This window comes from Sebastes umbrosus, chromosome 2 (genome assembly GCF_015220745.1).
Source record: "Sebastes umbrosus isolate fSebUmb1 chromosome 2, fSebUmb1.pri, whole genome shotgun sequence".
NCBI lineage: Eukaryota > Metazoa > Chordata > Actinopteri > Perciformes > Sebastidae > Sebastes > Sebastes umbrosus.
The window spans coordinates 22,530,056-22,543,187 of NC_051270.1; the positions used below are offsets into that span (position 1 = coordinate 22,530,056).

Sequence of the window (13,132 nt, forward strand, 5' to 3'; positions counted from 1 at the left end):
TGAATGTATGAATCATAGAAATAGAATAGGAGTAGAACAGACATTGAACTGTTTTCCGTGGTCATTTGACGAGTGCAAAAGAAAATGGCGATTGTTGTTAGTTGTTATGAGCCGAACAAAGTTGTCACTCATGTGGCGATAGCAGTGTGCTTTCCTACGCTGTGACAAGAGTGTGTGGATGAAGCATTACGTTGTTCATTTTTTCTCATTTACTCTGGCTCCTTATATATCCCTTTACACACAGAGATTCCGCAATACTGCCGTAAAGAAGATCCGCAGTTGCATCAGCTTTGCTTTATGCGCAACATATCCGTCTTAAACAGGCAGTGTGAAAGGGGCTTGTGCTTTGTATCATTACTACTCCACTGCTCGTTTTAGTCGTTACTGCAAAACCTCTCCTCAGCGAGTCCGCGACTTGCCATAAGTAGGTTTAGTTTATATGGAAGAAGTTAGCCTGCTACAACGGTCACAATTGCAACAGTACACATAAAAATAGCCGCCGCTCTGACCACCCAGATACGTTGATTTGAATGGGAATGTCTGTTCTGCTCCTATTCTATTTCTATGGTGTGAATCAATACGTTGTGGATGTCTTTAACTCATAAATCTGCCCTTACTACATTGTGTCGTGTGTGTGTGTGCGTGTTGCTGTGTGTGTAAAATGTGATTGAACACGGATGTGATATGTGAACTTCAGTGCTTGAAGGGGATCAATGATATGCTGATGGTCTGGATGGACTATCTGTGTGTGTGTGTGTGTGTTTGTGTGTGTGTGTGTGTGTGTGTGTGTGTGTGTGTGTGTGTGTTTTTGTGTGTGTGTGTGCTCGTTTGCTCTCCAGTTCTTCCTCTGTAACATGCAGCAGTAAAGTCTGATGATGAGCCAGCGTGGCTCCGTTCCCAGAGCACATTGTGGGTAAGGAGCTTAGAGCAGGAGGTCATCTAGTCAGATTTCTCTAGGAAGACACGTGTACGAGAGAGACGAGGAGAGAGCTGCGTCCATTCAGCTCTACACGTCAAACTAACCGATTGAAAGAAATCTCCTCTAAGCAAGGAGAGGAAATGTTATTCATCCAAGCATGTTTCATTGCACTCACTGAGTGTGCTTTACATTAAAATGCATTTAGCCTCAAGTAACATGTACATAACGAATACAATAAATAAAATACATAAAGTGCAACAGCAACGAAAAAGAAAAATACAAGTACAAAAATTAAACCACCTTTTTCCAGTTGATGCTACTTTATACTGAAACTCCACTACATTTTAGATGGAAATATTTTACCCCTCCTTACATTTATCTGACAGTTATTGTTACTACTTACTTTGAAGATTAAGATTCGACAAAAAAAGCATATATTCATAATATGAAATATGCATTGATGTAGATTAAACCACCAAACAGTATATAAAGTTAAATTCAGCACTTCTTCCAACATCTACAGGGAGCAAGTGACGCCAACAACTCCGGCCCAAGCAGGAAAAGTTAACAGTGTTTCTCTGTCCGTTCTGGGCTACTGTAGAAACATGGCGGTGCAGAAAATTGCAGATAATTGTTACACACCGGTCATTTAAAGGACCGGTGTGTAACATTTCAGGGGATCTATTGGCAGAAATGGAATATAATATTAATAAATATGTTTTCTTTCTTTCTCCTTTAATAATCACAAAATTGATGCAGCAGAACCAGATAAATCATAATTCTTTTATGTCACACATTCTTCTTCCTTATCAAAACATAGCGCCTACATTACCCACAATGCAACTTGACCAATGACGGTCTGAGATTCGGGTGTGTTATGTCGCCTCGAGCCGCTAGTCTCTAAGCAGAGATGAGGAGCGGCTACAGAGGTCTCACTTCTTTCTAACTCCACACCTCCAGATTTTTTTTTTTAAACTTTTAGTCTTGAACTGATGCTGACTCAAGTGACATCACATGAGGCAATTTATCAGATTTCGCATAGAGCCACAAAACTCCCTTTCAAGAGTTCCCCATGAAGTAATATTTTGAATGTAAGACTTGTAATTGAGTATTGTTACAGTGTGGTTTACACACTTGTGGTCACTTTTACTTCATCAAAACATCTGAATACTTCCTCCACCCATTGGAACATGCTGACAGACAGAAATGTTGTCAGTTGTGTTACACCACAAATGACAATAACCAAACACATTGTTTGCTTTTGGAAGATACTCCACTCCCCGTTGTGATTTGATTTAATTTAATATTTCATTTAACCTATAGTGCACCCGTCAGTGACACAGACTCATACATCACATCCCTTTTTTGTGTGTGTGTGTGTGTGTGTGTGTGTGTGTGTGTGTGTGGCTTTGGCACTATGATGTAATTCATTTCCCTTTTATTTGAGCCAAGTTTTTTTTGACAGGTTACGTGGGCGCAGAAAAGAAGCACATTAACCTAATATGAGTAACGACGACTAAAACAAACAAGTCTGCTTCACCACCACTGTCTGGCATGTCAGAGCTCACAGTGGTGATGACAGAGAGGGAGGGTGAGGAGGGGGCTGGATAGTAGGCCAAGCAGGGGTTATATAAACAAGCTTATTGGACAGGAAGCGCTCTGGCATTAGTGATGCTTAACCCAGCCCTCTCCTTATTCCTTATTAGTATCCTATATGTGTGTGTGTTGGTGTGCGTGCGTGTGTTTGTGTGTGTGTGTCAACAGGATGATGCAAGCTGTTGCATATGTAGTCAGTTCAGTTGTGGGCAGCGCTGTGATTTGCTGTGTAATTCATCCTGCAGTGTGAGTAGTGGTGCATCACCGTGACGCACAGGAAGTGATTCGTCCCGCTGGGCGTCCTGTCTTGTTTGGGTGCTAATCCCCTTACAGCATGATGTCATCGGACACAGGAATAGATAGATGTGTGTGGGAACTTTGTTGAATGAAGGCTATAAATCCAGACTATGGTATTCCACTGTTCAGTGTAATCCTCAGTTGAGAGTGTGATGTTGAAACATCTGTCTTCCTAAGAATCTTTAGTTCCTTATTAGACAACATTATTAGGGCTGTCAAAGTTAACATGATAAAAACGCGTTAACACAAATTGATTTTAACCACTAGTTTCTTTAACACATTAACGAAACTTGCGATTTTTAGGTTGCTACTTATGGAATGCATAAGTACCAACCAAGTAATACTAGCTTGTCTTCATACTTCATACTTAAACTAAATTTTGGCGAGGAAAAAACTGGCATGGCCATTTTCAAAGGGGTCCCTTGACCTCTGACCTCAAGATATGTGAATGAAAATGGGTTCTATGGGTACCCACGAGTCTCCCCTTTACAGACATGCTCACTTTATGATAATCACATGCAGTTTGGGGCAAGTCATAGTCAAGTCAGCACACTGACACACTGACAGCTGTTGTTGCCTGTTGGGCTGCAGTTTGCCATGTTATGATTTGAGCGTATTTGTAAATATATACATACATTTGCATAAAGCAACCATATTTGTCCACTCCCATGTTGATAAGAGTATTAAATACTTGACAAATCTCCCTTTAAGGTACATTTTGAACAGTTAAAAAATGTGCGATTAATTTGCGATTAATCACGATTAACTACGAACAATCATGCAATTAATTGCGATTAAATATTTGAATCGATTGACAGCCCTAAACATTATACTAGAGATGTATGTTTTCTGTATGTATACTTTGTACTACATGTGCGATTTGAAGACACTTGGGTATGAATTGGCATATCCAAAACATCCTAACGTAGGAAGGATCTTGTAATGACGAGACTGTTTTATTGAAGTGGAATTGAATTGACTATACAAATTATATGTTTTACTGCATATTGTTTAAATAGATTTTTTTTCTATTTGGCTCTGTATAAATCTTAACATGCATGAAAATATGCAATGGGATTTGGAAAAAATAATTTCTGCACAACTAGAAAGAAAAACGTTTTTCTTCCTTTGTTGATCCGAGATGCTTGAGTCCAACTCTGAAACCACATTTGGAAATTAAATCCTATAGCTTTGTTTTCTATATCTTTCTTGTTCTCAGTCCGATCCCTCTCTCTGTCGTAGAGCCATAAGTCTGAAGATATGGTATCGTCTGCTTTCTTATATTATTTTTATCCCCCGGCCTCTCGAGTGGTCTTTGTGCTGTGTTGCTGGATCACACAGGATTTAAAATTGGCCCAACTCTTCGCCAGCAGCTCAAATGGATTTACCTCCCTCCATCTCTTTTCATGTGTCCCTCTCTCTGTATCTGGCCTTCTAACATACATACAGACACACCTAACACTGACACCAGGGGTCATTTCTCATCACATGCTGATAAAGCTCTCACAGAGCTCTTAACTTGGCCCAAAATGTACTAGCAAGGACTCCCAGCGTAGGAGTGAGCTGCAGCATGAATGGACCAGATGTTTTATGTCTGTGGAAAGGGGTCTGATGACTGGATGTCTTGATATGATGCTCTCTTTGGGGGGACAGTAGCCCAGTCCATAGGGACTTGGCTTGGAAACCGGAGGGTCGCTGGTTCAAGTCCCCGCATGGACCAAGTACTGAGTCATAACTGGTAGCTGGAGAGATGCCAGTTTGCCTGTTTGTAATGTGTAAATAACAGAGTGAAAAAAATTTAATTTCCCATCGGGATTAATAAAGTGCCTTTCTTCTTCTTCTTCTTCTCTTCTCTTTAGATTAGTTATCGTTGGCCTCTTTCAGTCACTCAAACACTTATACAGATCATTACAATTAAGTGTATGCTCATGGGTTAATTACGTACGTCAGAAGTAAAAGTTTATTTTTAATAAACATCCACAGAGGATGTGGATATTTGTAGATGCTATTTGTTTTTGAGCTCAGTGGAGTTGTGTTTGCACTTGGTAAAGATACATTTTTCACAGCAGTCATTCTGACATGTCATAGCAGGAAAAGTAGACGTGTAATTAATAATAACTTTTAACATATCTCTTATAACTTTTATAATATCTTTTAACCATGTTTACTACCTTGTATATGTTTATGTTTACTATTTTGCACATTTTTACTGTTTGTATATGTTGCTCATTCTGGTGTATTTTTAATATTTATTTCATATTTTAACTGGTATTTTGGTTAGTTAGCTATTTATATTTTCTTGTATATGCACTGTACTTGAATGTACATGTGACAAATACATTTCTTGAATCTTGAATCTCATCATGGTTGCGGATACCATTTAGGTGTGGCCTTGGTGCTGTGTATGCTGGCTCACTGGCGTCGCTTACTGGGACACTTAATGGAGCAGAGCCATCGTTAGTGTTATTAGTAACACCTGTGCTTTTCCTGCTATATGACAAGTCAAAATGTCTGCTGTGAAAAATGCCTGTTGGATAGCGGCACTAAGTTTCTTGTATCAGTGTCACTTGTGTCACATGCTTTTAGATGTTCTAAGTATTTATTAAAACACTTTAATACCTTGTAAACTAAATGATGTGTAAAGGAGTATGGCTCCATGTGTGCATCCTTACAAAAAGCGTGATGAGATTTCTCTTGATTGACCATCAGTGAGCATCATACCTGAAACACACCTCTTCACTGGGATGGAATTTTTTTATTTTCCAACTCTGTGTTGCTGAGAACTTCTCTTCAGATCTCAGACTTCAAATTAGAGATTTTGAAATGAAGTCAAAGCTACATTAAGCCATTTTTCTACCACCTAAGCACTCATAGACTCACGACTGCAGAATTATCATCTGAATAGAGTCGTGTTTCTGGTCACCTGATTATCTAGGTCCAATACTGAGAACTGTGTCTCAGTTCGGATACTTCCATATAGTACACTGCACACTATGTACTTACTTGCGTAGCGTGTGAATTTCGACAGGGTAGTGTTGTCTCAAATCGCACACGGCTGTTGTGCACTCACCAGGAAGCTTGGTAGATCAGCTAGTGATAGACAGCCTAGGACATTCAGTTCACACGAATAAATTAACCCAATAATGGCTTCAATCCGACTACAGTATAGTAGTACTTTGTGAAAAAAACACATGTATAACTTAAATTTGTATAGTTCGGTGTTTTCCATTAAAATTGTAACCATTGCAGCTTCCTTGCCATTTTCACACTCAACGTTTTGACTGTTTTATGTACAACATTTAAGTACTTAGAGTGCACTGCTTTATGCCATATTTCTCAATGTGAACGCACATATGCACTCAAAAGTGTAAGTAAGGAAATACGCAAATTAAGACGAAGCACTGGTCTTTAAGCTCCTTGGTCTCCGCAAACTGCAGAGAAAAACATATCAGTCTTAAAGCTGCTAGATGATCACATTTCTTATCTGCTGTCTCATGCTGGGCAGTATGTTGCTGTATGTTGTAATCAACTGGAAATAGCTGTTTTATACTGTGTATGATGGTTGATGAGAGCAGTGAGACTCTTGCTGTCTGTCTGGGCCGAGGTGTAGGATTGGGTGTCAATTCTCAGTGGTCTTGGCAGCACTGGTGACCCTTTCATATTAGTCATTTGATCAAGTGATGACATAGAGATTAATAGAGCTTTATGAGTCCTCTGAGACTCAGAGGGTTTTGTGTGTCGCTTTTAGCGTTTGGAGATCTTTTTATCCTGTTTCTTGTTTTTGTGCTGCCAAAGAAAAAAAGAGCTACGGTAGCTCCTCCTCTCTTAGCATAGTAAAGGTATGTTTGCATTGTAAAAATACCTTACTATGATACAGATACTGTTAGTGTAAAAGCTTCTTCTGAAAAGCTTTTGTCTATATTAGATTTTAAACTTTTTTTTTTTTTCAGCATTCAACTTTTAGTACATTTATCCCTGACATTTGGCCGATAAGGCGAGGCAGTCCGAGCAGAGCATTGAAGGAGATCACACACAGTGTAATGGTGCAATAAAATTAGCATCGCGTTAATGTGTTACAGGTGTGTCTGTGCTCGTACAGTAGTGTGCTTATTCATTAATGTTTTGTGTGTGTTTATCCACAGTGTGTTGGAGTGCCAAGGTCTTCCAATCGTCAACGGCCAATGTGATCCCTACGCTGCTGTCTCCTTACTAGGACCTTCGAGGTCAGATCTCACGTGATTTCACACAGATTTCACCAAACACAACTCTGTTTATCACGTGATTAACTTTAGATAAAACATGTGTGTTTTTATCTTCTTCTGCCTCCCTGTTTCTCTCAGGTCGGAAGCCAAAAAGACCAAAGTGAAGAGGAAAACCAACAATCCGCAGTTTGAGGAGGTTTTCTATTTTGAGGTAAATATATCTGAGTTGTTTCACAGTTATTTGTTTGTCATTGTAAAGATGTGTCTTCCTATTTGCTACATATTATATTACATTTTGTTTTTCATTGCTTTTATCTCAAAGTAGTCATAGTAACTTTGAGTTACTAAACATTACATTAATTCTTGTTAATAAACAAATGTTCTGTGTAATATAATAATAATGTATAATAATATTGGCTAAATGGTAATAATAATCTTTTCTCAAAATTCAGAGATAAAAACGGTTCCCAACTTAACTAGTTGATATATGTTTTATATACTGTTTATATATATAAAATCATAAAGACATTGTGAAATCATAAAAGGTTGTGTAGGTATTTGTACCATATCAAGTTTTTTATGTAAAAATAAAGTTCAAAAGTAAAAAAAAAAATCTGCAGAAGCAACTGAAAACACTGCGTAATTGTTTCTTGCATATTTTAGTTGTCTGTTTTTTTAAAAACACGTCAAAGTTCGTATTTCTATCATTAGTTAATATTTATAGATCATTTTTGTACACACAAACACACTCAAAAACTGTCATATCATTACTACTGTAATTGTTGAGATTCATGTGAGCTAACGTTAGCTGTCTAGCATAATAACGTTAGCTAAATGGTAAAAAAAATCAGCATTTCACCAAATTCAAAGCGTTAAAAATGGCTCTCAACTTCACTAGTTTGTATGTGTTATATATGTATATATATCAAATCATAAAAAATATCACATAAAAGGTTGTTTAGTTATTTCTACAATACCATGTTTTTATGTAAAAATAAAATAAAATGGACAAAATAAAATAGCAGACGCAACTGAAAACACATCGGAATTGTTTCTTGCATATTTTATTTGTCTGTGTGTTTTTAAAAACACAATACAGTTCCTATTTCTATCATTAGTTAATATTTATTGATATTTTTTGCACACTCACAAACTGTTGTACCATTACTACTGTAACTGTTGATATTCATGTGATAAGTCTTAAAGCAACTGGAAACAGATAAATGTTTGCAGTATTTTTTTCTCTGAATGTCTTTTTAAAAACATGTCACAATTCACATTTATTTATATATATATTTATTATGATATTTTACATACGCAGACAAACTCCCGTTCACTCTGTCCCCGTTAACCCTCGCTCACCAGTCATTCTGCTCTGACATTTTTGTGTCGCTCCTCCCTCTGGCCTCCCCGCTGCAGCCCCATAAGACAGCAGGACAAGAGTATGATTGATTCGGACAAACCACCACCAAACAATCTGGCCCATTGATTTCTATCAGACAAGACCGTCTCATTTATTCCCGACCACCACATGAACAGGACTCATACCCTGTGGTGCTCTCTGCCTGCAGCCCCCCTCTGAGGCCCACTACCACACACAAACACAGGACATCTATCATGCTTCTGTCATGTGGTTGTGCTTTTTTTAAATTTTTTCGGATGTTATTTTCTGAAATTTAGATATCACTTACTTACTTTGCTACATTCTGATCTCTGATAGCTCCCATTTTGATCCAAATCTGCCAGATAGTGAGCTTAGAGTTTGATTTGGGTCATTTCGGTCTAATAGAGTGGTGCAGGCCAGCCTGGAAGATATCACGCTGGTTCCCTCAACAAAAAGGCCAATGGGATTTTTCCGTTTGATTTAGGATTATGTCAGAAAATAAGCTCTGTGGCAAACAAACATTTATGATATCAGCTAAATAATCTTCACAGACGTAAACACTTCAAAATTCACTGGTGGGATATTTACTGATGTATTTTATGTCATAGAACAAAACGTTAAAATCTCCTAAGCTTGTGTTAACCACAGACCTTACTGTATTTCAGGCATCTAACTAAATACCCATTCAAAAAAAACATTGACTTCCAGACAAGGGAACCGGACGTGCAAAAATGCTAACTCATTTACGAGTTTTAGGACTCATTCCTGCAGAACTCTATTAAAAACAAAACAACAAATAATTTCAACAAAATAATGTGCAATTTAAGAAAATCAAGCTTTTATACGCTGCAAAAGGGCATCGTATGCTTTGCAAAGTAATAGTGAAGCATCAGATGTCTCAATTAGGGCTGCAACTTTCAATTTTTTCATTATTTATTATCTGCTGATTATTTTCTGGATAAATGATTTTGTCTATAAAATGTTGGAAACGAGGTTTCATATTCCAATTTTTTTTTTTTTTAATCAGCCAACAGAAATAAAAAACAAAAATATAAAATTTACCATCATATATGACACAGAAAAACATAAAATCTTCACATTTGAGAAGGTGAAACCGTGACTGAAACAATTAGTCGATTATCAGAACTATACATTTTATGTAGATTGATTAATCAACTAATTGTTTGAACTGGAGTCTCAATATTCTGCCTCTCACCAGCCTGTTATTGTGGATGTAGATGACCCTTCAATTTACCAGGAGGAAATACCGACCATGATTTATGCTAAATGTTTACTCTGTCTCCGTTTCTAGGTGACGCGGCCGTTAAGCTACACAAAGCGGCAGTTTGATGTTGAAGAGGAGGATGTTGACAAGCTGGCACTGAGGTGAGCCCGTAGAAGATCAGTCGGTGCTGAACTTAAAGCTTCTCCCGTGTTTGAACTGCACATTGTGGCTTGTGTTCAGGGTGGAGCTGTGGAACGCCAGCAACCTGAAGTTCGGGGATGAGTTCCTGGGAGGTGTGCGAGTTCCTCTGCGGGCGTTGGGTCAGGCTGGTGTCCACGACGCATGGTGAGAGTAACATCACTAACATCATCTCCTTTTAGACACTCTGTCAATCATTTTGGGTCTGTTTTATGTTTTTTTTTTCCAAGTACTGTACTGTACCCTGCTGGGGCACAGTGGGTTTGATTTCATCATCATTGTCCGTTGACATTATGAGTATGTGTTGCCACAGCAACAGCAGAACCATAGCAACAAGTATCAACACTAACGACAGACATTCTTTAAAGTTTTTATTTAACCAGGGTCGATCTCTCTAAGCATGAAGGCTGTTTTCCAACATCGCTGACCCAACAGAGCCTGTCATTGTATTTTATTTATTTTTGGAAAACTGAACACTTCGCCTCCATGAATGATGGGAGCACTGATTTGGAAATATGAACAGAGAGAATACAACTTTTGTAGTCAGTGCAGTCCAATACAGAGTGGAACAATCACGCCCTTACATTTAATGAGAATATATTCAGTATGTGACAGTTAAACCTTCATTAATTGATTTTCTGGCCCAACTTGGGGCACCCAACAAGCCGTAAACACAACATAGACATATTATGGCCTTATAAAGGTCATAATATGGCAAACAGTTGCTTATTAACACATCAAGTAGACACGGAGCAAAATTAGCATTCATTTGGAGTCATGTTTGTGGCCGTCCGAGGAATGTAAGTCCAATATTCAGTCTCTTTTTAGAGCCTGAAGTATGTAAGAGGGAAGTATCTGGCAGAATATATACATATGTATATATGTATGTATATATATATAAGATAAGATAAGATAAGATATTCCTTTATTAGTCCCGCAGTGGGGAAATTTGCAGTGCACAGCAAAAAAGGGGATAGTGCAAGAAACAAGATGCATCAGCTAACACAGTAAAGAAGAGCTAAACAAAGTGTAACAAAATATGAACCATTTAAATAGAAGGAAGTATAAAAATAGGAGCAGTATATACAGTATTGACAATAAACAGACTATTAACAAAATTGCACAAGTGGAAAATGATATTGCACAGTGAGAATGAAATGAAATTGAAACTGTAAGTGGTCTACATTATACATTATATATATATATATATATATAATAGAGCATTTTCCGATTAAGACAGGTGGGATATGCTGATATTATTCAGGTTTTAGGAGCATTCTTTGGACATGTATAGAGCGCATTCAGAATATGCGTCTCACCTTTACGTCACTTTTACAGTTTGCAACACACAGCCTCTTGCGTGTTTACGGCCAGCTCTGTGTGTTGTACACAAATCAACTAGCCAACAGTTTGCAAGGCTAGGGGTGGAGATGCATGCCCAAAAGAAAAAGCCACATTTTGAGTTGGAAGGAGGAACACATCTACGTTTAAGCATTATGAAAGAAACTTAAATTTAAGTTATTTAAACGGGAAAATTAGTTTAATATTTCCATTAGCTATGTAAACAGCTTACTAGGAATAAAAAAAAAGAATATTTAGTGCATAGTTATTGTTAATATAAAGATTGATTAGTGCAGCTTGTAACAATTTTTTGGCATTGTAGCCATGTCTAATTTTTAAAATGTTGAGACCATTGTCGTGCATCATCCCTTCAAGTTTCATCATGGTCTGATCTGATATTCTTTTTCTTCTTCAGGTACTTTCTTCAGCCCAGAGAGAACGGAGGGAAGCCAGTGAAGGTAGAAGAGCTCGGCTCTCTGCGTCTGAACATCGTTTACACCGAGGACCACGTCTTCCCCTCCGAACACTACACTCCCCTCAGAGATCTACTGCTGCACTCGGCCAATGTGGAGGTTTGTGTCTCTGCTCTGCTCAGACGTATTTGGTGTGCTGCAGCATGTTGTGATGTTATCTGCTTTACACTTCACTGTTTGAACGCTCCATGTTTACTCCTCGCACCTCTCTGTTCAGCCTGTGTCGGCGTCCACAGCTCACACTCTGGGGGAGGTGTGTCGGGAGAAACAAGAAGCCGCCATCCCCCTCGTCCGTCTGTTTCTTCACTATGGCAAGATTGTGCCTTTCATCAGCGCCATCGCTCACGCTGAAGTCAACCGCACACAGTGAGTGTCTTGAAGCATGTTTTCCCTGAAACCACAGCTCAACAACGGTTGTCACAGTTAATAAAGTTGTACCTGACAGTCCAGCTGTTGTATCTTTGGCAGATATTTACTGTAGCTTTATCTTTCTTGGCAATATTATGAGTATATTTCTTCAACATAAGCCAGCTGAATGTTGTATATTTGGGATTTGGAATTAATTTCCACACTAAATCAAGTGCAGATTTATTCTTGAATCGCATTAATTAAAGTGATTGTAGAAATGAGGTCATCAGTTTGTATGGGGAAATCAGCTGGCTTAGCATTTTGATTTGACTGTGACAATATAGGCAGCCACAGTAATTTATTTATATTAAATAACTCTCAAAAATCATGCAGTTTTGATTTGTACACACAAAACCCTCCCTGTCTCTCTGCGTAGGGATCCTAACACCATTTTCCGGGGAAACTCGCTGACTTCCAAGTGCATTGATGAGACCATGAAGCTGGCAGGAATGCACTATCTGCAAGTCACACTCAAACCCATCATAGATGAGGTATGGCACTGCGGTACTGCCATGATTTATTTCTTGATGTCATTCATGTCACATGTCTTTCTCTGTAGAATATTTTTGCTAAATCAAGTTATCAATGGATATTTCAATACTTTTGTCAATCTTCACAGATCTGCGCAGAACACAAATCCTGTGAAATCGACCCGGTCAAGCTCAAAGAGTCGGAGAACCTGGAGACGAACAGGGTAAGAAGATGAGTTTGTTTGCTGATGTGTGTGTGTTTGTGTGCATCAGTGTGTTATCTGACCTATCTGCCCTGCCTCCCGTCTCCAGGAAAACCTTCGTCAGTACGTGGACCGTATCTTCAACGTTATCACCACCTCTGGCGTCCGCTGTCCCACCGTCATGTGCGATATCTTCTTCTCTTTGAGAGAGTCCGCTGCCACCCGTTTCCAAGGTAACTCACCCCCTCTGAATGACTTACAAATGATGGAGGAAAGAAAGCAAGCTGCTATTAAGGCACAGGAAATAGACAATAAAGAACGGGATGTGCAAGATGTCCAAGGACACTTTCAAGCTGCTATTTGTGTCAAACCTGAAAACACTTAAGCCTCCCACACACTCATTATGGTTATGTACG

The 13,132-nt window shown here is 38.6% G+C and overlaps 1 protein-coding gene across 2 annotated transcripts in view; it reads left to right on the forward strand.

Moving 5' to 3' along the window:
* The window catches only part of rasa3 (RAS p21 protein activator 3), a 49,642-nt gene that overhangs the window by 25,804 nt on the left and 10,706 nt on the right, over positions 1 to 13,132 (forward strand). For both annotated transcript variants that reach the window (XM_037749830.1, XM_037749831.1), the window contains exons 6-14: positions 6,955 to 7,035; positions 7,153 to 7,225; positions 9,711 to 9,784; positions 9,864 to 9,968; positions 11,578 to 11,734; positions 11,853 to 12,001; positions 12,420 to 12,534; positions 12,663 to 12,737; positions 12,826 to 12,949. In XM_037749830.1, coding sequence (XP_037605758.1) covers positions 6,955 to 7,035; positions 7,153 to 7,225; positions 9,711 to 9,784; positions 9,864 to 9,968; positions 11,578 to 11,734; positions 11,853 to 12,001; positions 12,420 to 12,534; positions 12,663 to 12,737; positions 12,826 to 12,949 — 953 coding nt within the window. The remainder of the gene's footprint in view (positions 1 to 6,954; positions 7,036 to 7,152; positions 7,226 to 9,710; positions 9,785 to 9,863; positions 9,969 to 11,577; positions 11,735 to 11,852; positions 12,002 to 12,419; positions 12,535 to 12,662; positions 12,738 to 12,825; positions 12,950 to 13,132) is intronic.